The sequence below is a fragment of the Anguilla rostrata genome, chromosome 9 (assembly GCF_018555375.3).
Source record: "Anguilla rostrata isolate EN2019 chromosome 9, ASM1855537v3, whole genome shotgun sequence".
In the NCBI taxonomy this organism is placed as follows: Eukaryota; Metazoa; Chordata; class Actinopteri; order Anguilliformes; family Anguillidae; genus Anguilla; species Anguilla rostrata.
Genome location: NC_057941.1, coordinates 19,576,408 through 19,599,503, shown reverse-complemented (window position 1 = coordinate 19,599,503; position 23,096 = coordinate 19,576,408). Strand labels below are relative to the sequence as shown.

At 43.6% G+C, this 23,096-nt stretch overlaps 2 protein-coding genes across 7 annotated transcripts in view; one reads left to right on the top strand and one right to left on the bottom strand.

The window, feature by feature from the left end:
* Nucleotides 1-5,902, top strand: part of LOC135263213 (E3 ubiquitin-protein ligase CBL-like) — a 41,716-nt gene extending 35,814 nt beyond the window's left edge. For 4 of the 5 annotated variants that reach the window (XM_064350943.1, XM_064350941.1, XM_064350942.1 and 1 more), the window contains one exon: nucleotides 234-5,902. In XM_064350943.1, coding sequence (XP_064207013.1) covers nucleotides 234-517 — 284 coding nt within the window. In that variant the 3' untranslated portion in view covers nucleotides 518-5,902. The remainder of the gene's footprint in view (nucleotides 1-233) is intronic. The other variant, XR_010332415.1, reaches the window with a different exon arrangement.
* A 2,050-nt stretch (nucleotides 5,903-7,952) lies between these two features.
* mcama (melanoma cell adhesion molecule a) overlaps nucleotides 7,953-23,096 on the bottom strand; it is a 49,850-nt gene continuing 34,706 nt past the window's right edge. Inside the window, exons 2-17 of one of the 2 annotated variants that reach the window (XM_064350938.1) lie at nucleotides 22,475-22,599; nucleotides 22,016-22,250; nucleotides 21,592-21,662; nucleotides 21,109-21,196; nucleotides 20,722-20,901; nucleotides 19,127-19,254; nucleotides 18,408-18,552; nucleotides 17,667-17,782; nucleotides 17,311-17,452; nucleotides 17,070-17,200; nucleotides 16,183-16,324; nucleotides 15,525-15,560; nucleotides 14,041-14,079; nucleotides 12,388-12,514; nucleotides 12,182-12,296; nucleotides 7,953-11,105 (exon numbers count right to left, since the gene is read on the bottom strand). In XM_064350938.1, the coding sequence (XP_064207008.1) occupies nucleotides 11,103-11,105; nucleotides 12,182-12,296; nucleotides 12,388-12,514; nucleotides 14,041-14,079; nucleotides 15,525-15,560; nucleotides 16,183-16,324; nucleotides 17,070-17,200; nucleotides 17,311-17,452; nucleotides 17,667-17,782; nucleotides 18,408-18,552; nucleotides 19,127-19,254; nucleotides 20,722-20,901; nucleotides 21,109-21,196; nucleotides 21,592-21,662; nucleotides 22,016-22,250; nucleotides 22,475-22,599 (1,823 nt within the window). In that variant the 3' untranslated portion in view covers nucleotides 7,953-11,102. The remainder of the gene's footprint in view (nucleotides 11,106-12,181; nucleotides 12,297-12,387; nucleotides 12,515-14,040; nucleotides 14,080-15,524; nucleotides 15,561-16,182; nucleotides 16,325-17,069; nucleotides 17,201-17,310; nucleotides 17,453-17,666; nucleotides 17,783-18,407; nucleotides 18,553-19,126; nucleotides 19,255-20,721; nucleotides 20,902-21,108; nucleotides 21,197-21,591; nucleotides 21,663-22,015; nucleotides 22,251-22,474; nucleotides 22,600-23,096) is intronic. The other variant, XM_064350937.1, reaches the window with a different exon arrangement.

Here is a 23,096-nt window from a genome sequence, read left to right as displayed (position 1 = left end):
CCACCGTCCTCCCAGTAATTCTCTCGTATTTATTTTTTGCGACGGGGTCACTTTGATGTCTGCTGCTCTTTGTTGTTCCCTAGATGCGTTGTAGAACATGCAGAATAAGCCACTGAACTGCATGAAGTAATGGAAGAGGCGCATGGCCTTGCAGCTCTGGAGAGGCTCCCAGGAGCTTTTTCCCCTCTAAATCAGTTCTTCCTCTTTCTCTTGTCGTCCGTCCCACCCATCAGACTTCTCTGAGTCAGGCCACGCCCCCGAGCGCCCGCCCAAACCCCTGCCTCGCAGGATCAACTCGGAGCGGCGGCCGAGCCCTGTGCCCCCGGCGTGTGGAGGCGGGGCCGGGGGCGGAGCCAGCCCCCAGATGGCCGACGAGATCGAGCACCTCATGAGCCAGGGCTACTCCTACCAGGACATCCAGAAGGCCCTGATGATCGCGCAGAACAACGTGGAGATGGCCAAGAACATCCTGCGCGAGTTCGTCTCCGTCCCTTCGGCAGCTCACATCCTCACATAGCACCGCCCCTCCAGGCTGCTGATTGGCTGTCTCCTGCAGCTCTCGCAACCTCATTGGTTGGTCTGTAACTGAGTGTGCCTACTGAGTGTTAATGTACTGAAGATTACATCAGCACCATTTAAATCACACACACACACACACACACACACACAGGGTCAGTCAGACAGAAGCAGATTATTATAATATCCTCGTGACTTACCACTCCTACCTAAAGTTTTATATTAATATGTATACACACATGCAGACCCACACTCATATGTATGTACACAGTTTAAATGTATGGCTAAAGCCCCCGCTGAAATGCTGCATTAATGATATAAAGGCGCGGTTTGGGGTCGTGACAGGGCCCCTCGCAGCCCATCGGCAGGGGTCTGTCTGTGATGAGGGACGTTTTGGACAGGGCGTGTCCCGCGGCAGGCTCTGTGATGGGCAGTTCTGGGACTCCCCTTGCTCCATTCCTCCCGAGCTGAACCCCATGTCTGGAGCCTGACCTTTCTTTTGTGTTCCTCTCCTACTGATTTAGACGGTAGGCTCCTGCGGTGCCGTGCGGCGCTCGGTCTTTGAGGCTTTCTCTAGGACGCTTGGGGCCGTTTAAAGTCACTGCTGTTGTCCATGTTTAGCTTTGGAAGCGGTGCAGCGTTTGGCTGTGAGAGTGTGGTACGACTGTGAGGTACTGGGGTTCTGTCATTACTTTCATTCAGGGCAAATTATGGTAGTGGATGTGATGTGGCTTCAGATGAAATCCGCACCCCGTTGCTAAACGTGCGTTTGTTGCTTGGTAGGGAGCGTGTGTGTTTAATCTGTACCGGCACCTTCCCCAGAGGCGGGGGCGGGGCCGCTGCACGTAGAAGCGGGTGTGGGAAGCGACTACCGTCTCTGCGATTGGCTCGCGGTCCTGTCCCTCATCCTTCACTGATGAATGTGTACTTTTTTTTAAGAAAAACGCAGTGTGGTGGCTTTTTTTTTTTTATACAGTATTTCTGAGCTGTAGTAGTTCCCTCTCTCCCCGTGTTGGGTGGGGTGCAGAGAGGCTGCTAATATCAGATGGTGTGGAAATGGCAGAACTAATATATTAACAAACCCCCACCTGCGCTGTCACCTGCGGTTCGGAGACGGCACAGGTGTGCAAGACGCCTTGAAACGTGTTCAGCGCTAGTCCTGTCCTTTAACTTTAACCCTTTACTAACGTTTTATTTGAGCTCTGTTACTATTAATAAATCAGAAGTGCTTTACTGCTGCTGCTATGGTTAGTGCTAAACAAATAAGCCTTAAATGTACATTTGTGAATAAACTGGTGTAATTATTGCTTTTTTAAAGTGACAGTATCTCTTGTTTTTCTTTTTTTTTCCCATAGCATACTTGAAGAAATGTTAAGAGCATGTGAATCTATTTTGTGCCCAAGTCGATAGATTATCATTTTTTTCCTACCTGCATATTTATATGTACTGAGGAGTGCTGCATTGGACTGAAAGGGTCCACTTTCTGATCATCTTTTACTTATTACTTACTGCAGCAAAAAATAGATGAATTAGTAAGAAAGGAATGAGAAAAGATTAATAAAAATAAATACAGATTTTGGTCATTAGGTAGAAAGCAGCGCGGATGTAGGCACTACCTCATAGACTCTTTGACTTGTTTTGCTGTGGAGGAGAACAGAAGCACTGATGTTTCCTACATTAAGCTTTTTCCAGCTGTCACGGTAACCATGAAATGCCTTAGGATGCCCACATTCCTTTTCAGCCAGGTCTCCGCCCCTTTCTCCTGGTCCCTTCACCTCGTCCCAGTGCTCTTCATTAGCTTTGTGTTGGAACGGGTTTCAGTCTGCCGAAAGATCTCAGCCTGAGCACTTCTTAAATGTCGCTGCTCAACATCTGCGCGGCCATGTTTGGAAACTGACTTAAGAGTGAATGGAAGTGTCCATTTTAGTGAAGTGATACCAGACTAGTTGAGAACCAGTACCTTCCTGCAAAGAAAAATGTAGCACATCCACTTACAATTACGTACAATATGAAATTTGTGATACAAGAAATGTATATTTTGAATGTGTCAATAAATAGCATGTTTCTAAGGCACTTTCAAATATGTAGTTTGTGTGCATGCATGCATACATTGGCAAATATAGTATCCGAATGTGGAAAAATAGTTTCCTAATGTATGATTTCTCTATCCGAATATTATGTTTTATCCATAAGGGTACTCTGTGTTAATCACAACAGTTCATTGGGAATCAGAAACACTCTTGCATGCAAATTACTAAGCCGTCAATCATTGGTGTTTTCAATGTTTTTTGTTTTCAATGGTGTGGTTTTGATTATTTTAGAGAACAAGCACACTTAATTAACAAAAGCATCTGCTTAGTTCTCTCTCTTCTCAGGAGAATAAAATACCAGTTAAAGTGGCTATTTGCAGCAATTCTTCCTCAAAAACTGGTGAAAATTGTTAACCCAATCAGGACAACAGTTTTGGATGATCAGGAAAAAAAACATTTCTTCTTCTTTTTCTTCCCTTTTCCTGTTCTTTAAAATGGGCTAATTTTAACTCATTTCCTCCTCACAACCCTCGAGATTTAGTCTAAGGCCATTTTCAATCACTGGAAAATTTCGATCAGTGGTTATTTATAGTAGGTGTGCAGGCTAGTCTAAGCCCTGACCTTTTGCTGTGGTCAGGCCAAAAGGCTCTCTCAGACTTTACAGAACTGTATCACTTTCTTGCCGTCTGTCTCTTTCGCCTTATGTGTATTTCAGATAAAAATTTAATAGGACATTTTATTTGACTGCATGTGACTGGGGGAGGGCGCCTTAGAAAGTTGCCAATGATTACTCCTCTTCACTGTGCTAATTAATGTAAATAAAATTTCCGGTTGTGTGTGCCTGTGTGCTTGTGTGCTTGTGTGCTTGTGTGTGTGTGTGTGTGTGTGTGTGTGTGTGTGTGTACAGTATATGAAAATGTGCAAAGATACTGTCACTTTAAAACCGTGTGATAAGTAAACATACTGATAAGTGAAATGATACAATGGAAATGTCAGTTTTTTTGCTTTTCAAGTTAATGTCAGAATTTTATTTTTTACCAACGTTTGCATTTTTTATCTAAATAATACTGTGAGCAGTGCCATGATTTTGTTTAAAAATATTTAAGGGCATCCTTCCTGAAGCATAGGACAATGCTTTTTGTTTCTGTGGAAAGTGTGTGATAATTGCTTAATGCTCAAAATCCTCCCACATCTTCAAACGTTGCATACTTACCAGCTGCGCTCTAGTATAGTATATGCCTTATGTACGCCATTCTGTTGGGGAACTAAGATGGCGGTGCGGTCTCACCCACAGATCATGTGATTTGTCACCATAGTGCTTAATCGCACCCCAAAATGCAAATGCTTGACATTTTTGACTGGTTTCTGACAACCTTATGAGGAAGAATCCTATATTCTCCTCCCTAATTTATTCTTTTGTGGAAATTAAGTGCAAATCTGTCATACAGCTCAAACGGGAATATATATATATATATATATATATGAATATATACATATATACATATACATACATACATACATACATTCGACCACAAGAGGGAGATCCTTCCAAATGTTGCCAGGTGAATGGCAGCATTAAGTGCAAATTTTGGTATTCATAATTCATATCAGACCAGTGTGGGAAAAAACGAAATTAAATTCTGTAGATTCCTGTTCGTTTTTACGGCTGAAACGTCCGCTGTCGCTCTAAGAGTGTGAATGCACATAAACTAGTTGTTTGTGCTCATGCTGTAGCCCAGTTGCATATTAGCCTTAATGGCAAATTTAAGGAAGTTCGTCTTGCTCAATTTTCAATGTTTTCAAATAAGGCGGAACTAAGTAGCAAAAAAAAGAACACTTCCTTAAATGTGGCATTCTAAGTCAAGGTCAAATTTCAAAGTGGGTGAACTGAGATCTGTGGGAAATGTATAACTATGACATGGGGATGACAAAAATAATTAAACTAATTAAAAGGAACAGGTGGTAGTGCCAAGCAGTGGAGCAGAGATTTCTCTTCCTGTCATTTTCAGCCTACGATGAAAGTATTTTATTTTATTTTTTTTAATGGAATTGTATTGCAATGTTTATTTTGAAGTTACCTTATCTTTCATTAGGCCCATACGATCTGGCTTTTCTTGCATTTTCGAACTGCTTGAAACAAAGAAAGAATAATTAGGCTGTCACTGAATCTGTGCTTTAGTATACAAATAATATATACCCTGTAGGCCTTGTAGTCTTGTCATTTTATAACCAGATCCTGTTCTGGCAGACAGGTGTATAAAGGTCGTATTTTCTTGATCCCATTGATGGCAGTAGTGGGAAGGCATAGCTCACTATGGGCCAGCACACTGCGTACTGTAAGGGAGTCGGTATCGCCTGGTTACGAGCACTCTTGTGGTCTCTGGTCTCATTATACCAGCTCAGGAAGGTGCCATTGGGATGGATTCCCTTTGCTTTGCCTGAGTTAAAAAAAAAAATTAAAAAAAAACTTGAATTCACCTATGATGGCCATTGTCAAGTAGTGCCATAATTTCCTTTTATTTATTTAAAGTAAAAAGAGTTCTTTTTCTCTCTAATTTAGTGTGTGGAGCACCCACCGCCACACCCGCTCCCTCTTATTGGATTGGTCTTAGAGAGGTGTGGCCATGTGGGCGTGGTTTCGGAAGGGTGTCACCTGGACAGGTTAGGATGTTAAGTTTTCCCCGGTACAGACTGGATTAGACTCTTGTCAGTTCATACCCATATTTTTTCTTTCTTTCTTTCTTTCTTTCTTTCTTTTGTACATGTTCGATTTCAGTGTGAATCCGATGCAATGAAGTTGACTGGCAGCTTTATGTAGAGAGATATGGATTTGAAGCTGTGCGTGTAACTAAAATGGTATCAGTTCATACAGTTGTTGTAGCCAAACAGACTGCAGGGACAACTTTGACTCAAGGAAAAGGATTGGAGCTTTTTTAATGTAGGCAGTGTTTTACAGTTATTACAATTATTACTATAATTACTATTGTGCTTAAAGTGAAATTAATATCAGTTCTTATATCAGTGTTATAATCTTTGGATGTTTATCCTACGATGTCCTTGAATATAAAATAAAATGTGTGAATTATTAAAAATATGTGGATACCTTTAACTTTTTTTAATCTTACTGCTGCCTGTACAAAGCAGAAAGCGAACTGAAATATGAAGTATATGAAACCATTTCCCTTTTCATAAAGAGTAGCACAATTTATTTTTCTTACATATTTTTCATTATATTCATGTCTAGAAATAACTAATGTTATTTATTAATTTTTTTATGCTGTACTCCAATCCGAGATGCTTATTGTTGGTTTTGTTTCTGGAATTTGCATCTGCCATTAAAGAGTTTTTGAATACTTGTTTTTGTTTCTTTTTTGTTGTTCTCAGAATTCTTTTGAATTCACTTAAATTTAAATTAAAAAAAAAACTTTTTTAGAGAATTGTTCAGAGTACAATTTATTTGACACTGACAGTACATGTTTCATAATATGAATGGTAAGTTCAGCAGGACCAATGTATTCATTTGAGTTTCTTGTTTTCAGTCACTTACTTGACTCAACTGGAGTGGCACTGTATCCAAACGTCCACCAGGGGGCGGTCAAATAAAGGATTGATTGTTATTTTACTTGCCTTTTATTATCCAGTCATATGGCGGACTTACTTCAGTTGGCACTGAGGTGGGACATATTGACATCTTGAGATCCCTTGTTTTTAGCATTTTATTTATGTTGAAAATGAATGTTTTTTTGACAGTATACTAGGAACACACACAAGAACGATCTTCAACCTTCACGCTACCACCTTCTGCCTCCCAATCAAGATTGTAACTGCACCACATTAGGCACAATTGTACTGGTCTTGTAATCCTACAGTTGCTGTCTCAGTTCCCAGGTAGTACCATTCTCCCCTTGAGCAGTTGGTATGCTTAAAAACATCCAACTGTATAAATGTATAAATCACCTTGGATTAAGGCCATCTGCTATGTGTGAATAAATGATGTATGTCAGACATCTGGTCTGAATAAAAACTCTGCCAACCTGCATAGCTATTCTCTCATGGTTGTCAGGTTACAGAATGACCTGTGTGATGAACCATCACTGAACTAAAATATTTAGGAGGGAGTAAGGCCATAAGGTCTTGACTACTATGATCACTGAACACTGCTTAGCAAAAGCATGGCGCCAGGACGCCCAGGCCCTTATTTATTTTTCACTCCAGTCCAGAGTTAGATTTTAACACCGTGATGCAGGGGATTGTTTTTTCATGCCTATTGAACACAACCTTGTCAAGGCAGGCGGGGTTACCAGGGAAATGGCAGGAAAATAATGTTAGCTTTTGCTGAAACCATTTTGAACAGTGCCCACCAGTATTTTGCCCCACTTTAGAGGCTGCCTGGACCGGACAATAATATTTTTCTTCTTTTCTCAGAGCCGTTGGTGGAAATTTGGTGTCATGTTCAGGCTCCTGCCCTGAAACTACGCTGAATTACATAACCTGATATTCCTATCAAGGAAGTTTCCATTTAAGGTCTCTGTTGTTAAACGCAAGTTATATATATTCATATACCCGCGCTGTACGGGTATATGAATAATTTTGATATAGTAACAGTTAATTATATAAAAAATCACCAGACTTGTTTTCAATGTTTAATGAACTTTTTTTTTATTTGGCATTTGTTTTCTTTCAAAAAGAACGGTGTAAAAAAAGAAAAGCAAGCATCACATAATTTACATACATTTGCAACATTACAAAGGAACCATTTCTGTTTTTCCAAAATGTTTGAACATTAATACACACATCTATCTTTAGTGAAATATAGCCCAAAATTCAACTCAAACATTTTCCTTGATGGAGATAGTAAAGGGAGCTGTGTAAACGAATTAGTATATGAAAAATGTAACATTTTATAACAAGAATTTTCAGTTTCATCTGTCATCTCTACAAGAAAATGACACCCATGGAATGTGGTTTGTTGGCCTTCAAAAGGCACTAATAATTTCCCAGGATGAGGTTTACAGTGCACTTGATACAGTCAACCAAATTCTTTTTCTGGGGTTTGTCCAGATGCCTATTTCCCCCGCCAAAAACAATTTTAATCTCAACCTTCCCACAGCAACAAACTTTAGAAAGTGTGAGGGGAAACCATAGACATGGAGTAAAATACTGTTTTTCAGCGGATGGGCGGTGGATACAGAGTCACACAGCACTTCATTTTTCACATAACATGCTATAGGGGGGGTCCTATTAGGGGGAAACAGTATGGGATGCAGGCTATGGATTTGGGCTTGTATCATGGACGTGCTGCAGGTTCAATTCCCAGGTGGGGCACAGCAATTATACCAGTAGTCAAGGCACGTAATGTGAACTGCTTCAGTAGATATCTTATAAATCGATATTATAAGATTTAGCTTTGTAAGTTTGTGATTTAGCTATGTAAGATTTACCTATATAAGCTAAGAATTTTAATGATGTCATCCAAGATGAAGCGCTGCAAGTGTTAATAAATGCTTTAAAAAGCAATAATGCAATGCTTCTTAATATGTTGTACGACGGTTTTTAAAATGAATGCGTTTAGCTGTAGTAGAGATGCATACTAAATAAGTCAGTTCCCCACAATCTTGCCACCAGCAATGTTCTCCCTAGTTTTTTTTAATTTTGAAAAAGACCAAAATGACAAAAAGGCACACGCTGTTCCCAAATTCAGCTCCAATCAAAACGATAGTTACGATAGCCATCATGGACAAAACCCCCTGGGCTCAGTATACAGAGCCCGGCAAAGCCTGCTGCCTTTAAGGTGATGCCTATTCTTGGCCATAATTTATATTGAATCGCAGGTCTGTTTCTCTGTCCGGAAAGACTGGTGTGTCTGGGATTCGTTTCAGAAAGCGGTTTGGGGTTTGTCCTCCGAGACAGTATTAATGAAAGGCGAAGAACAAATGTGTGGACATTTTTCATTATAGCTGTTATCTAACTGTTGCAGACTGTGATTGAGGGTTGCAAATTCTATTTTGGTTCAAAAACTGTTTTGTAGACTGAAAGGAAAACTGCTAGCTTGTACACGAGACAGTACCCCTGGTGAGATTAAATGTGCAATGTGATTAATTAGGGCTAAAACAGAAGCCTCAGTAACTAAATCCAATTTCTAAAACTTTCATCTGAACTAAGAAAATGATTTATAATGTTTAAGAGCAATACACACAACTATTAATATACACTAACTCTATGTCTCTTTGAGTGTTCACACGTTAAACCCTTTAATGTACAATCTTTTTTTTTCTGATGCAAAGCAATGGGCAATTCTTTATCAACCAGAGCTTCAGAGCTGTAACTGCTTACCCCAGCTCCAAAACAGAAGCTCAACCTGGACGTTTTATACAAAAATTAATCCCAGAATACCACCACTTTATCACCCAGGCATTTGGACAACACAATGCCTTTATCAAGCACAAACAAGAAATACACTCGACAAAGAAAACTTAAAGACTCAGTGCGACCACACTTTCATGAGAATAATAAAAAAAATTCTAAAGTTCCCCCTTCATTTTTTCCAATGCTTTTTTTTGTTATTGTTTTCATTTTTGGAGCCCGATGCAGTTGCATATATTCAATGCCTACTCCAATTAGGAATGTCCAGTTATCTGCAATCACAGCCGCGTTCATTCACGAACCCCGCAGCCAACTCAGGATAGTATAGACACCTGCAGTTCTCCTCTGAAATATGTGGTGTCACTGCCACAACTTCCTGTCACACCACAGAATCCAGCCAAGCTTGCATAGAGTAGAGTGGGAGGAAGACCAGTTATATGCAGCCTTGACATGTAGTCCATAGGTGGCCTGATCGACCAGTGGGGGTCACTAGAAAGTGATGAAACGCTGACCCCTAACTGATTGAACCCTCCCATACCCTGTGTGATGCAATGGCCAACTGCATATCGCCCTATGAAGCCTACAGCCACAGTTGGCACTGGCACAAGCACGATTAAATCCGAAGCTGTGAGGGCTCTCCATGCACCACAGTGTGGTTTTTTAACGAATGAGCTATCCAGCAACCACTGGAATTTTCAAATGAAAATGAAAAATGCAGGGGGAAGTTTGCAAATCTACAAATGAAGACCATAGCTCCGTTTTTGTCTGTTTTACAGTAAATACAACTCACAAACAGTATGAAAGCTTGACAGTAGTTTACAAAAAAAGGCAAAAGATATCCTATTGGTTATCACAGCTATTTGGACCCAACAAAAAGAGAGGCAAGGCACGGTACCTCCCACATGTTCTCAAGACAACCTGTGATACACAGTCACCTGGAAAGGATGACGGACGGGTGACCGGGAGTCCACCCTCCCTTTTAGCTTGACAGACGAGAGGAGTTCAACACCGTGTCCTTCTCAAACGTCACGGTCCTCGCCGTCACCAACATGGCTTCAACTCTCCGCTACAAAGAGGAGAGGTGGACCCACACCAGCCCACTAACACTGTCCTTCAAAATCTTAGGGCCCCTGGGCACTTTCCCTAAAACAGAACCACTTGAACAGAGGGGATCGACGTTCCACACACACAGGCATTGCAAGCTCTCTGGCTTTCACAGATGCTACTGAGCAACAGCAGGATCATGGCCCACGCGTATAACATTGCTCTTTCTAATATCTATGACATAAATGGCAGTAGTATTACTATTAATGTGTGGATTTATCCTGGTTTTTGTTGGGGGAGAGGCATTAATTGCTAAAGCATGCTTGCTGCTGTACAGTGGAAAGTGAGTGATGAATCTGCACAGAGCTGGGGGAGCAGGGGGAGTGATCCTTTCCTGCTTCATCCTACCCAAAAAAATGTTTCAGTGTAAAGACCGTGTCCTCACAGTATACAGGAGCCAGTGTGGCACAGCCAACAAGGGAAACGGGGATGGGATGCGTAACAGCAGATATGATTCTGAGACAAGGATCCATGGCCTTCCTGTCCCATCTGCCATTACTATCCCTCTCCACCAATCAAAAAGCAAGAATTAAAAAAAGTTCCAACCACCAGATGCACAAAAACAAAAAACACAACCGTATACAAACTCAAAACTGCGGTCATGACCAAAGGGTTTCTGGACTCGGAAAAGGTTCCCAGGCGGTTAATCTTAAATAACTAAATATATATATTTATATAATATATACACTTTTTGAGAGGACAGTAGCAAAGGGCAGATTATCTTACACATGGCAAATGAAATAAAAAAACAAACAACTGTTCTGGAGGAAAAAAGGAACCAAAAAAGTAATTCAAAAAGCAAAAAAAAAAAAAAAAACTGATGGTATTTTCTGTCCAAAAAATACAGAAACATTGAAAAATAACCCAAAAGATACGGAGCTAGAGGCGTAATTAAACCGGATTTGGACAGATTCTTAAATACTGAAAAAAAGCAGAGTGTGAGGGGCCTTTTCCCGGGGCAGCGGTGGCCTCTGCACAGGTGTTTCCAGGAAGGGCTCCCCGGGCAAAGTGGAGCTGAGCAGAGCAAGGGAGGGCTTTTTCAGAGCTCTGCTGTTACCCCCCCGTCCATCCCAGAGGTCAATGCGCTCCTCACTGTGTAGCCCAGGGCAAAAGAGCGGGGGAGAGAGAGTCAGACAGGGCAGGAGGGAGAGTCAGACAGGGCCGGGGGGAGGGGGGGGGGGAGAAATGACAAAAGCTTACACATGTAAGCACGGTGCCTATGAGGGTGATGTAGTGTTATCACACAGTGTAAAGCTGTACGCGCAGTTCAAGTGCATTTTAAGCAAATGTGTGTTATGGTCTGTAATTCAGTCCTGCAGGGGTGGCATATCAGTCTATCTTCCTCCTGAAGCAACCTAGCTGTCGAGCAATCGCTAACAATCATTCCACTGTGGTACCAGAATTATCTCAATTAGCCGTTTAACGATTAACAATTAGCTGCACACAGCCATGGGGCAGGTAGCGCTCAAGGATATTCACATGCATTTTATATAGCAGGAAAAGGTTTTGCAATAACATAATGGTTTGTCATCTGGAGATTTCTGTAACAAGACTTTAAAAATCATTTCAATTAAAAATTAGAAAGTAAAAAATGTGAGTTAAATATGTCAAATTGTATTAGACTGCTTAACTTTTAGTCACAGGCATCATATTTTGATTGGCAACCATGAATATCAAATCTGCAAAAGGATTGTGCAGAATAATTTACATGCATCAGGATACAGTGCTGCATGTCTATTCAAGAACAGGATTTAGATATAATCTATACAAGTATAGATTTTTTCATTAGTCAAATGCATCCATTTAATGGGATAATTTGTTGTATTTCACAAGCCTCATTGATTGGCCTCAACATCAGTTTAATCACAGCTTAATCACAGCCCATTACCTCGTTAGGCACTTAGGTACAGTTCTTATAGAGACACGTGATGGATTTAAACTGAATTACAGGCTGCATATCCCAGTCAGCGAAAGTTCACTGCTTGTGGTAAACTCTTATCTCTGTGCACTCTTTGTTCTGTCCAGATCACTGTTTACTGCTGACCTGGATTCAGGTTTCTAAAAATCACTAAAGATAAAAACTTAGCGAAAGACACACTAATGAGATTAAACATCCTTTTCAAGACTTTAGGAATTGTTGTCTCGTGACCCCGTGTTTCCTTAGTTACCTGGTCGCTGTGGGCCTTCTTGTCACCATTGATTCCCTTTAGAAGGACCGCCTCCTCAGTCTTGTCTTGCTTCATTTCTACGACAATGTCATCTTTACCAGTCTTCTCCTTAGTGCTGTGCAGACAGAGACATGTAATGGGTCACAACTTCACTCGTCTATGTCATGGGGGAAAATTTGTCAAACTGATTTACTTTACACACTAACATTTCCTGTTTGCCAGACCGCCCGCAGGGAATTTTGCCTTTCTTGTACAGAAAGTAGAGCACACTGCCCAGGATAGCCAGGAGGAGGATGCAGACGATGATGACAATGATGATCACGCCGTTGCCCTCTGGTGGAGAAAAGGGGAAAATACAGCCATGAGCCAACATCAATATTTCTGGATGTACAACCGTAGGCATGCAGCCCACTTGTCATTGGGGGTTAAGTTGTGCTTTTTGAAAGGATATCCAGCCATATGTGGGATTACTAAGAAGCAACTAATGTGCACATGCTACAACCTCTTACATTCGCAAAGCTACCAATGTGACAAATGTGATCAGCATTGTGCGCGAAAAGATTCTTGGTGCTCAAAAGTGACAAAAACGTTCCTCTTCACAGTGTTTAAGTGTCCCACTTTAAACACTACAGAGGAAAACACAGCTATTCAGAGAAAGCCAGGGTTTGCTTCAGAATATACTCACCCCAGTGTCATTGTGGAATATATTTAATACATCTTTGCGTTTAATACATTTGCACTGTATTACTGAAAGAATGCTTCCCTCTGTGAAGCATCCTTGTGAGTAGTTCATGTGATCTATGAGCTTTCTCCCAGCAATGAGTGAAACTTATGTCCCAGAATGTCCTGAATTTGCTGGGTTTTGCCCCAACCAAACAATTTGTTCATTAGCGACATACATTTGCATCCATTCATTTTCCAAAAACCATTAGCGTCTTGAGAACAGGGCGTGAGCTGATAAGTATTGTTTAAATATTTTTAAATAATAGTAATGACTGGGCTAAAGACTTGGAAAAGAGGTTGGGGCAAAAGCCACATCTACACAAGACCCTGTGATGGAAAACCCATTAGATCAGACTACAAATCACAGAAGAGAGAGGTGGCCTGCTGGTGGATTTCAGACACCTGCAACTCTCTCACCATAGAAGAAAAATTCCTTCTATCCTCTGTCTCACCATCTCAATCTCTATGTCACTCTCACTCTGTCCCTTTCCTTTTCTCACTCACTTGTTCCTTCTCTTCTTGCTTACAGGCATCACTGGCCTGACATTATAGCAGCACTGCTAAAGGGGTGGAGTTTCTGTGTATTTGTGGGCCTTACACTGAGATCAGAGATGGAGACAGAGCTACAGTACAGGACGACTAAGAAAGAGGACTTCATTACGGCAGGAGTCCTCCCAGAAGAGAGATGGCGCTGTTGGAGAGACGCCCAACTAAGCTCCAAGGGGAGGGGTTTTTGTATTCAAACACAATTAGGCTCACATTCCGGCTTTGCTATTGAGCTTTGAGGATTTACTCATGAAATTACTCATGAAATTACTGATTTAAGATTTTAGAATCAGAAACACACTGTCCTCTAAACAATGCATAATCCATAAGCACTGAACCAGAATTCTCTTTACAGTTATTCTGCTATAGTTATCTGGACAGACATGCAAAAAATACAAGATTAATATATTCTATTCTATTAAATAATGAAAATTTCAATTAAACAATTTGGCACCCTCATGAATTTTGAATGCAAAAAGCCCTCCAAGCAAAGAATCGCTTAGGGAGATGTGGGAGACGGCCAGAGCAGTGAGAACAGGGGAACCTGGCATGCTTCGGATGGGACAGAGAGGTGGGGCAGGGGTACAGACCTTTTTGGACTCTCCTTGGAGGCGTCACTCTTACTGTGACTAGGACAAACCAGAGGGACACAGTTATCCCCACCGAATTCGACCCTTGCTCCTTTGGACATGGGCCACCAGGAGTGTGGCACCTCACCGTGGAAGCTGACGCCACTAAAATCCTTATTCAAATTCTACCTTTTAATCTTCTCATACATCTCTTTCAGTGCAGGGGCTGCCGCTGTAGAGTACTGTGGATTTCAAGGTGAACTACAACTCCCAACATACAAAGCTGCTCAGTATCCATGACTGATTACTGTGAAGAATCAGCTTGCTGAAGGAGTGGCGAAACGTCTACGTGCCAGCCACAATGTTAAATGCTGTGGGTACAGTAACCTTAGAATATGTCAAAGCTTTCAAAGGCCCAACAAACGCAATCCAATGAAACGCGCGGCTGAGCTCACAAAAGTCTCTGTTTGGTTTAGCCAGTTAAGTCACACCACCCCGGATTTTATCTCTCTGATCAAGTCGTCTGAATTGCCGCAGCATAAGTATATTAACTACTTAGCACACCGAGGCAGAACAAGATGATAAACCGCCACGGCCATATTATCTGCATGACTGGCCATTCCAGGAATGGGAACGGATGGTTCCTCTCATTTTTGGGTGGAGCGATAAATGAACAAATGAACGAGTAAATGAAATGCTTTTATTCACTTGTGACGCCAGCGCGAGGGTTTGCGGTGAAAGTGCACAGCTGTGACGGGAGTCAGGAGGCAGCCGGCCCAGCCGGGGATCGTTAATCAACAGCGCATCCCCAGCAGCTGAACGTGTCCACTGCGTTAATGGGCCCTTAATTCCGCTACTTCAGAAGAATGCGAGGGAGGGACAGGCCGCGGGCATTCCAGAACCAGCGCGGCGGGTCGGAGCGGGCCGCTCGGGACGCGGCGTCGCGGCTGGCGGGCCTCGTACAGTCCGCGCAACGTTCCACGGGCCTGGAATGGCTATTCATCCGATTTCATATCTATTTATAAGCCTACAACCAGTCCCCATAAAAGGAATAACAATGGTCTGGGAATGCCTTTATGAGACACCCAACCACAATGAACTCACTAAACCAATAAAACACAGGCTCTCTGAAACAGCACTCCCCAGCATAACCGTGCCGGAGTTTAAAAGCATTTTGTTTGGCTAAAAACATCTTCTCTCCCGCTAAATTCAGTTAGGAGAGAAAGATTAATATTGAACTGGTGTTTCCCAAAATGGGATCAGCCAAATACTCCTCTCTTACTTCCCTTCAGATGGAATATTAAACATAACCGCAGACACTCAAATGAGCTGACTGAACACTCCACTGTCATAATCATTAGCTCATCAGCAGGATCCACTGAGACCCCGGAGGCAGGAGAGTTCCTTAAACATCATAATGGAATAGTGTGTGGAGAAGTGCATTCCGCAGCAGAGTCTCCCACCTCGGACCGAGCACCCCGCCTGTCTGCAGGTCAGAATCTTACCTGCAGTGCTAGCAGCGGGTGATGTGACCATTGGAACTGTCAAACAGAAGAGAGGACATTTGATCAGAAAAGGTTATGGAGACGACCTCACAGTAAACATCCTGCTAAAGTGATGCAGTACAAATAGGTGTATTTTCCCAATGATTCAGATGTGACCACAGCAAAAAATCATAGTCACTCACTATTACTTAACAGGATGTAAATATTTTTAAGAATTTCAAAGGATCTACAAAATATGCTAGGAACTATATAAAAAATGGGTCATTTATTGCTCAATGTTTAAATTTGATAATGACGCCAACACATTATGGCTGCAAGGCAAGTCTGACACAAATGTGGTTTAACATTCTGTGTCAGACCAGCCTTTAAGCTAGATTCAGTCAACATTTGCCCTAAACTTTACATAAAAATAAATGCAAAAATAAATAGTCTGTGAGTTAAATTTTGTGATCCATGAATTTGTAGAAAAAACTAACAATTCCTGGAAAATTTAACTTCAAATAAAAGTTATGGTCAAATGTTGTTTGAATTCAGCCAACCATTTTTCTCAAGCAGAAACCCTTAGGCAGTGGAGAGGTTTGGGCCTCTGTGAACTTTTATAAAGTGGGTCAAGCAGTTTGGCCTGAGCATGGCAAAGAGGAAAGGGACTGGACTTTACTGGCTTCGATGCTGAAGAACCTTGCATCTGTCCCCATGTTATTGGTGGCGTTACAGGAGACTTGGGTGTCAGAGGTCACCTTGATGGCCACTGAACTGTGGACACTGTTCTCAGCCACCTTGAGCGGTGACTCACGCCAGGTCTGGAACACAGAAACACAATCGGCAGCGTCCTTTGGGTGAGCGAGTGGGGTGGGCCAGAGGAGATGACACTAAAGATCAAGAACTGTAGAGTCATGCGTTTCTGTTCAGACAATGTTGCTTGTGTGCTGCTTCAACACTGCAACACTTTGTGGAAAATATAAAATTAGCAAGCATCGTGTTCTTTTATAAAGCAATAAATAATAGCAAAAATAAATAATCAGCATCCGCAACAGTAAGAAAAGCATTCATCTTAAAAGGACCTCCCTTCACTGGGGTTCAAGCATACAGGAATGAAATGGGGAAAAAGAAAGAAAAGAACAACGCACAGATCGGGAAATCAATTTAATTTCAATCTCAGCGAAAAATCTTAGACTAAACTTATTTCAGTCCAGTCTCTGCACCATATGTATCAAACCAAAACAATGTGTACCTATCGAAAGAAAATAAATTCAATTAAGATTATTTTCTGTATTTCTGTATGCAAGGCCATTTCCCTTACAGCACACTGGTACCCCCACCCCATCACTGCTACATCTCCTGTGGCCTGACTGCGTGCAGGATTACCTGACTTCCGGTGGCACGCCAGGTGATGCTTGGTTAGGGGTATACCTGACTTTCTGTCATGCTTCAGTTGATATTGGGTTAGATGTGTACCTGACTTCCTGTGATGCTTCAGTTGATATTGGGTTAGATGTGTACCTGACTTCCTGTGATGCTTCACTTGATATTGGGTGAGATGTGTACCTGACTTCCTGTGACGCTCCAGGTTATGGTGGGTTTGGGGTGTCCTCGAGCTTCGCAGGACAGGTTCACCCACTTATCCATGTCCTCTTCCAGCTCGGCAGGCCTTTCCAGCCCCTCCATCTCAGGAGCCCCTGGGAGAGGAGAAAAGGGGTCAGGGCAGCGTTTGGTACCATACGCAAGCCCCGCCCCCACGCCTCCATTCAGACCACCTCCACCGTGACCACGGCCAATGGGAACTCACCCTGAACAACGATGCGCACTGAGCCGCTGGTCTGCAGTCCTGGCAGAGAGGGCGCTGTCACCTCACAGACGTACTCCCCCATGGCATCGAACGAGACGTCCTGCAGGAACAGCTTGTGACCCTTCCCGACCGGCTTTCCATCCTAGACAAGCAGACAAGGTAGACACGAACAGAGAGGCTGACGGTTAGATAAAGGAATAATAAAGGAATATACTGAAGCTCCACTCCAAAGCCTGTCTGGCCAGAATTTCGCACAATGACAGCCCTGACGTCATGGTAACCTAAACAATACAGGTTGTAAAAATGTTAAAACAATGCAAGTGGACAGAGAGGGTGCGGTATGACCGGGTTCCCACCTTGAACCAGACAGTGGAGGTGGGCGCGGAGCACTGGGCATTGCAGGTGGCCGTCAGGCTCTCCCCCTTCAGCAGAATCTCTGTGTCTCTGGGCACCACCACAGCGGGGTCCAGGTCTGCACAGGACAGGAGACACAGGCACGAGGGAGGGCCCAGCTTAGGGGGCGCCGCTGAGCTGCGGCCTACGAGCTGGGCTCAGGCCCTGAACAGTGCACTCGTGCCTGTACCCATGCAGGAGATACTAACTGAGCTCGGCGTTGGCATGTATGAGAACAGGGAAACATGGCAAATGTGCTGCTGCTGTTAGCTGACCTGTGCTGTGGACCAGCCTTTGCACTTGTTGGTTTTTACTGCAGGCTTTGCGTGTTTTATTTGTTATTTCGTACCCTCCCTATCAACTCAGAAGTTATTTACATGTAAATAGACCATAAATGTGCAACTTATCTCGAGTGTGAATTGAGTTGCTATAAACAATCAGTATGCATGGATGGTGTGTCTAAGCTGTATGGTGAGAGGCTCAATTTTAGGTGCTGTACATGCTATTGTGTATGTTAACTACATATGTTAAACATGTTTTACGTTGGCTGGTGAATTTCTCCACTGGGGAGCAAAAAAAATGTATCTGCTGTATTACTTCCTGGGGGTGTCATTCAGCGGTGTTGTGGGCCGGGGCAGGGAGCAGGGGCTGGGGGCGGGGCTAGGGGCGGGGCTAGGGGAGGGACCGAGGGGCGTCTCACTCACAGTGCACAGTCAGCTGCATGTCACCCACAGCCTCAGCATAAGTGTCCAGGTCCAGGGCGTGGCACCTATAGACCCCACTGTCAGCCCGGGTCACGTCCTCCAGAACCAGCAAGTCCTGGTGGGAGTCCAGATCCACGTCCGGCTGCTGCAAGGGCCAGGCACAGCTATTATATTCAATTATTTTAAACACATGAATTATACTCATTATGTTTCATATTACTTAATTATACAATATCTGTTTTATTACTTTATTTTGGTGATGGCCACTGGTGATATAATCATTGCTAATGATGGTAGACAGAGCTTTTACATATGATATATAAATCATATACCTCTGGAGTTTCTGAAGGGAGTCTAAAAGAACACAGACCCTACAAAAAAGCAGAAGCTACCAGCCTTACCATTGAATTGTATAGCCAGTGATCACTATTAGAGGGATGCATACAATACAATACATAAATTTCTCTAACAACGATCACTGGCTATACAAGTCAATGGTAAGACTGATATCTACCCACAATCCTCTGTTGCTCTCTCCATTCTGGACTTTCTGGATTTTTCACTGGGATTGGTGACATATGCGACATATTTTATTTGGCGCAGATGTCTCCACCCCATGCTATTCTTCCAGTTTTATTGCTCTAGTGCACTGGGTGTGAGGACAAAGGTGGAGGGAGAGGCAGGGTGGAGGAGGGAAAAGGGAGGGGGCACGTTCTTACTTTCTCTCTGGTGAAAGTAAAAGGTGGTGGGGGGTACCCATCTCCATGGCAACGGATTTGCACAGTATCCCCCTCTTTCACCAGCCCTTTGGGGGACTCCTTCCAGAGCTCCACGACTTCGGTTGGGTCTGTGGGTTGGACAGACAGCCAATCAGCATGTCACAAAGGCGAGCTGAATCAATGGACTTCCACGATTCGTACAGATGACAAGCTTCTCCAGTTACCCAGGTCACCAGTTTCAGGTTTCAAATTTCCAGTTTCTAAATGCCCCAGTTTCATATGAAATACTGATATAAAACTTTTCAAGATGACAAAGGACAAAGTTACATGTCAAAATTTTCCTCATTTCAATTGTTCAATTGGTTTTTAATTTACATTTAAGATTCAGGCATTTTACAGATTCGCTTACATACAGTGACTTAAAATTAAATGCATATTTATATAATAAATACAAAAACACTTAAGCCACAGACAAATCAACTGTAGGGAAGTGCACAAAACCAAGTGAAGCAACAAGAACAAGCCATTTTTATGCGATTAAGATAATTGTTACAACCGGAATCATGTTCTTTTTCTGAATTTGAAGATTCAATGGCTCTCAATGGAGCGTGGGAACCTGGAGATATAATTAGTATTCAGTCATACTCGGGTCTGCAGGGGCACTGAGAGTATCATGAGACAGACTGTGGGGGCAATGCACCACTACACAAAGTCCGACAGAACTGAGAAGGGAGGGGGGGGGGGTCTGCAGCACACAGACACTTCCCAAGCTGTGCCCGCTGCCTGCCTGTGGGCGGGGCCAAGCGGGACAACAGAAGGTCCAGCTGGCCTTGCCATTCGTCATAAAGCCTGCGTTTGTGTTTGTGTTTGGTCTGGACAGAACAGGGGGGCGACTGCAGACGGTCTGGCCGCTGTTACAAACCAAAACACGCCAACATGTGGCAAAGTGTAAAATCCTAAACATCAGGAACTTATTTTCTCATGCATGCAGGTTCACAATTTGGAATGCCAAATCGCAACTGCAGATCCGTCCCTTTGCTGCAAGGGCCTTTAGATGACTGGATTTGTGCAATTAGCTGGCACATTCTTTGCTCTACATTCCACCAACTACTGTACACCACAGAAGTTGCTGTGCTGGAGGACTGCACAAGAATATGCATGAATATGCCAAAATGACCAGAGGAGTTGCTATTGAAAAATTAAATACAAGTACAAGTACATTCAAATGAGAGCTATTCACTGTTGTTAAGGGGAAAGGCATTAGTGCTACCATAGGGGGAACAGACTGCAAAGTCTCATAATGCAATTTTCTGTGAATAAGTGGGGAGGAAGCAGTGCTACTATAATAGGGTGAATAGTCTGGGGAGACTCACAGTGCTATATACTGTGGATAAGGAGAGAGGTAGCAGTGCTACTATAATAGGGTGAATAGACTGGGGAGACTCACAGTGCTATATACTGTGAATAAGTGGGGAAGAAGCAGTGCTACTATAATAGGGTGAATAGACTGGGGAGACTCACAGTACTATATACTGTGGATAAGGAGAGAGGTAGCAGTGCTACTATAATAGGGTGAATAGACTGGGGAGACTCACAGTGGACGGTGACGTTGATGCGCTTCGACTCGGCCGTCCCCACGGCTGCAGGGACAGCATAGCTGACCTCGCAGTAGAAAAATGCGTCCTTGTCTTCCTTTGCCACCTTGTAGTGCAGCTCACTCTGAATGGTGTACAGGCCGCTGGACTCCCGGGTCACCAGGGTAACCACGTTAACCTCTGAGACACACACACAGACAGAACGCAAAGAAAGTCAAGCAGGCTTAGCGTGACGTAAACATAGCAATGATGTTCTATATGCACAGGTACACCGGGTCCTGCACCACTCCATGCAATGGATTCCGTCATATACATAGCATTGGAGAACATCCTTCTCCTCTCATTGTGCTTCCACTGCTATACAGGCCTGCTGACTGCTGTACTCACTGTCATGCAAGGGGATCAGTGGGGTGAGGTTGCGGTACCAGGTGATGTTAGGTCTGGGGTAGCCATTCCGGGCTTCACAGGATGCAATCTGCAACACCCAGCAAATGGGCCAAGTTGTTAGGGAGGGAAAGCACTCATTGGGTACACCACGAGTCATGAACCTCATATTCAGGTAAATATGATCGCTGAACACAATGATCGCTAAAAAAGCTACTGCTCAGGCAATCCATACACATTGTCCTGACAATTAAGCTCCTTGTGCCATTGCTGAAAATAAAAGCCTTTTTTATTTTCTGTTTCATAATGAATATTTATTAAGTGGCGTTGGTCAAAACAGCCATAGCTAGAACCACAACCCCAAATGCACCGATACCTTCTAATACCACCCAGAAGGTTCTAGACATATAAAGTATATAAGGAAGCAAAAAGAATGCAGGAGATCAACGTGTAGTCAGAATACCAGAATGCAAAAAAGGTTACAACCTTTGACGGGTACGGGGTGGACACAGTTATTCCAGAATGGACTCCCTCGATGACGGGGGCTTCTGGGGGATCTGCAGAAGAAACAAAGAATGGCATCATAAAAGAGAACCATAACTATGTTAACACATGGCAGATCTGAGATAAGAGGCAGAATTGACTCTGGATGGATCTTTGGGGATGGGGTGGGAGGCAACATCACACTTAACTTGCTGTGTGTCATTGCTGGCGCGCAAAGCTGGGGCTCAAACATGCAGCAGAACGATCTAGAACTCTTTCACCATTCCCAAGAAGCACAAAGCATGGACAGCATCTCAACAGTATCATTTCAGCTCCCTTCAGCCACGTGAACTGAATGAGCAGAACCAGCACAGGGAAGCCTGCAAACCAAGTGACAGTGGGAGACACTGCGGAATGGGCGTCGTACCGAAAACCTTGAGCAGGGTTTTCCCTTCGGCGTTCCCGGCCGACATGCCGTTCACTTGGCAGATGAACTCCCGCTCGTCCCCGAGCTGCACCTCCTGTATGGTCAGCACCATCTCGCCGCGCTCGTCGGCCGGGCTGATGGTGATCCGCCCCGTGAAGTCCGTGTCGCTGTCCACAATCTGCATGCTCTCGTCTCCGTAGTAGATCCTCTCCCGCTGGCTGCTGGACCCACGTTTCTACACAAACAAAGGCTTGCACACTTATACATAGGCAAACTGAAACGGTATGTTGAGATTAGTGTACAGGAAAGACTACTGATTAGTTATTTTGGCAGCTTGAGAAAAATACAATGTAATTCAGCCCTTGGAAATGGCTAAGGACAATGCCCTGTTTAACCTAGTGTTCTGGAGCTGAGAATGATGGGATTTGAAGAAGGGAAAGTCTGAAGTCTGGTACTCACCACAAACCACTGCACCATCACGGTGCTGGGCTCCTCAGTGATGGAGTAAACACAGGGGATCTCCACCCTCTCTCCCACATGCACCTCCACGCTGTCCTCCATGGTGACATCCACCTTGGCCCATACTGCAAACACACACAATGTAGGCATTGATTTAGGATGGAAACAGAACAGTCTACTCCAGATATGTCAAACCAGAACAAGTGAATTCAACTGAGAGGCAAATATAAGTACAAATGCACACAAACACACACATACACACACACACACTGAGCGCATGACAAATCATCTTGTATTTATTCATATTCACTCATGCAACATGTCCTAACTATGGCCATGTCTTTGCATACACCTTTGTCTTCACAAACCCTACGGACACTATGAGCACCACATCCCTCCCCAAATAGCCACAAGCTTGGTTGTCCTCCACAGCCCCCAGCGTTAGCTTGGGGAAAGACGACAGAGCTCCGCGTCAGGGCCTGCCTCTCCGCGGCCTGGCGGCAGCCGGCCTGGCATGTGAGCGGCGGGAGAAAGGCTGGAGGCCGGCAGAGGAAGCCTGCGATATGCGAGGAATCCTTTGAGCCCACCCCGCCCCGCCCTCCGTCGGCAGGGGGCCGCGGGC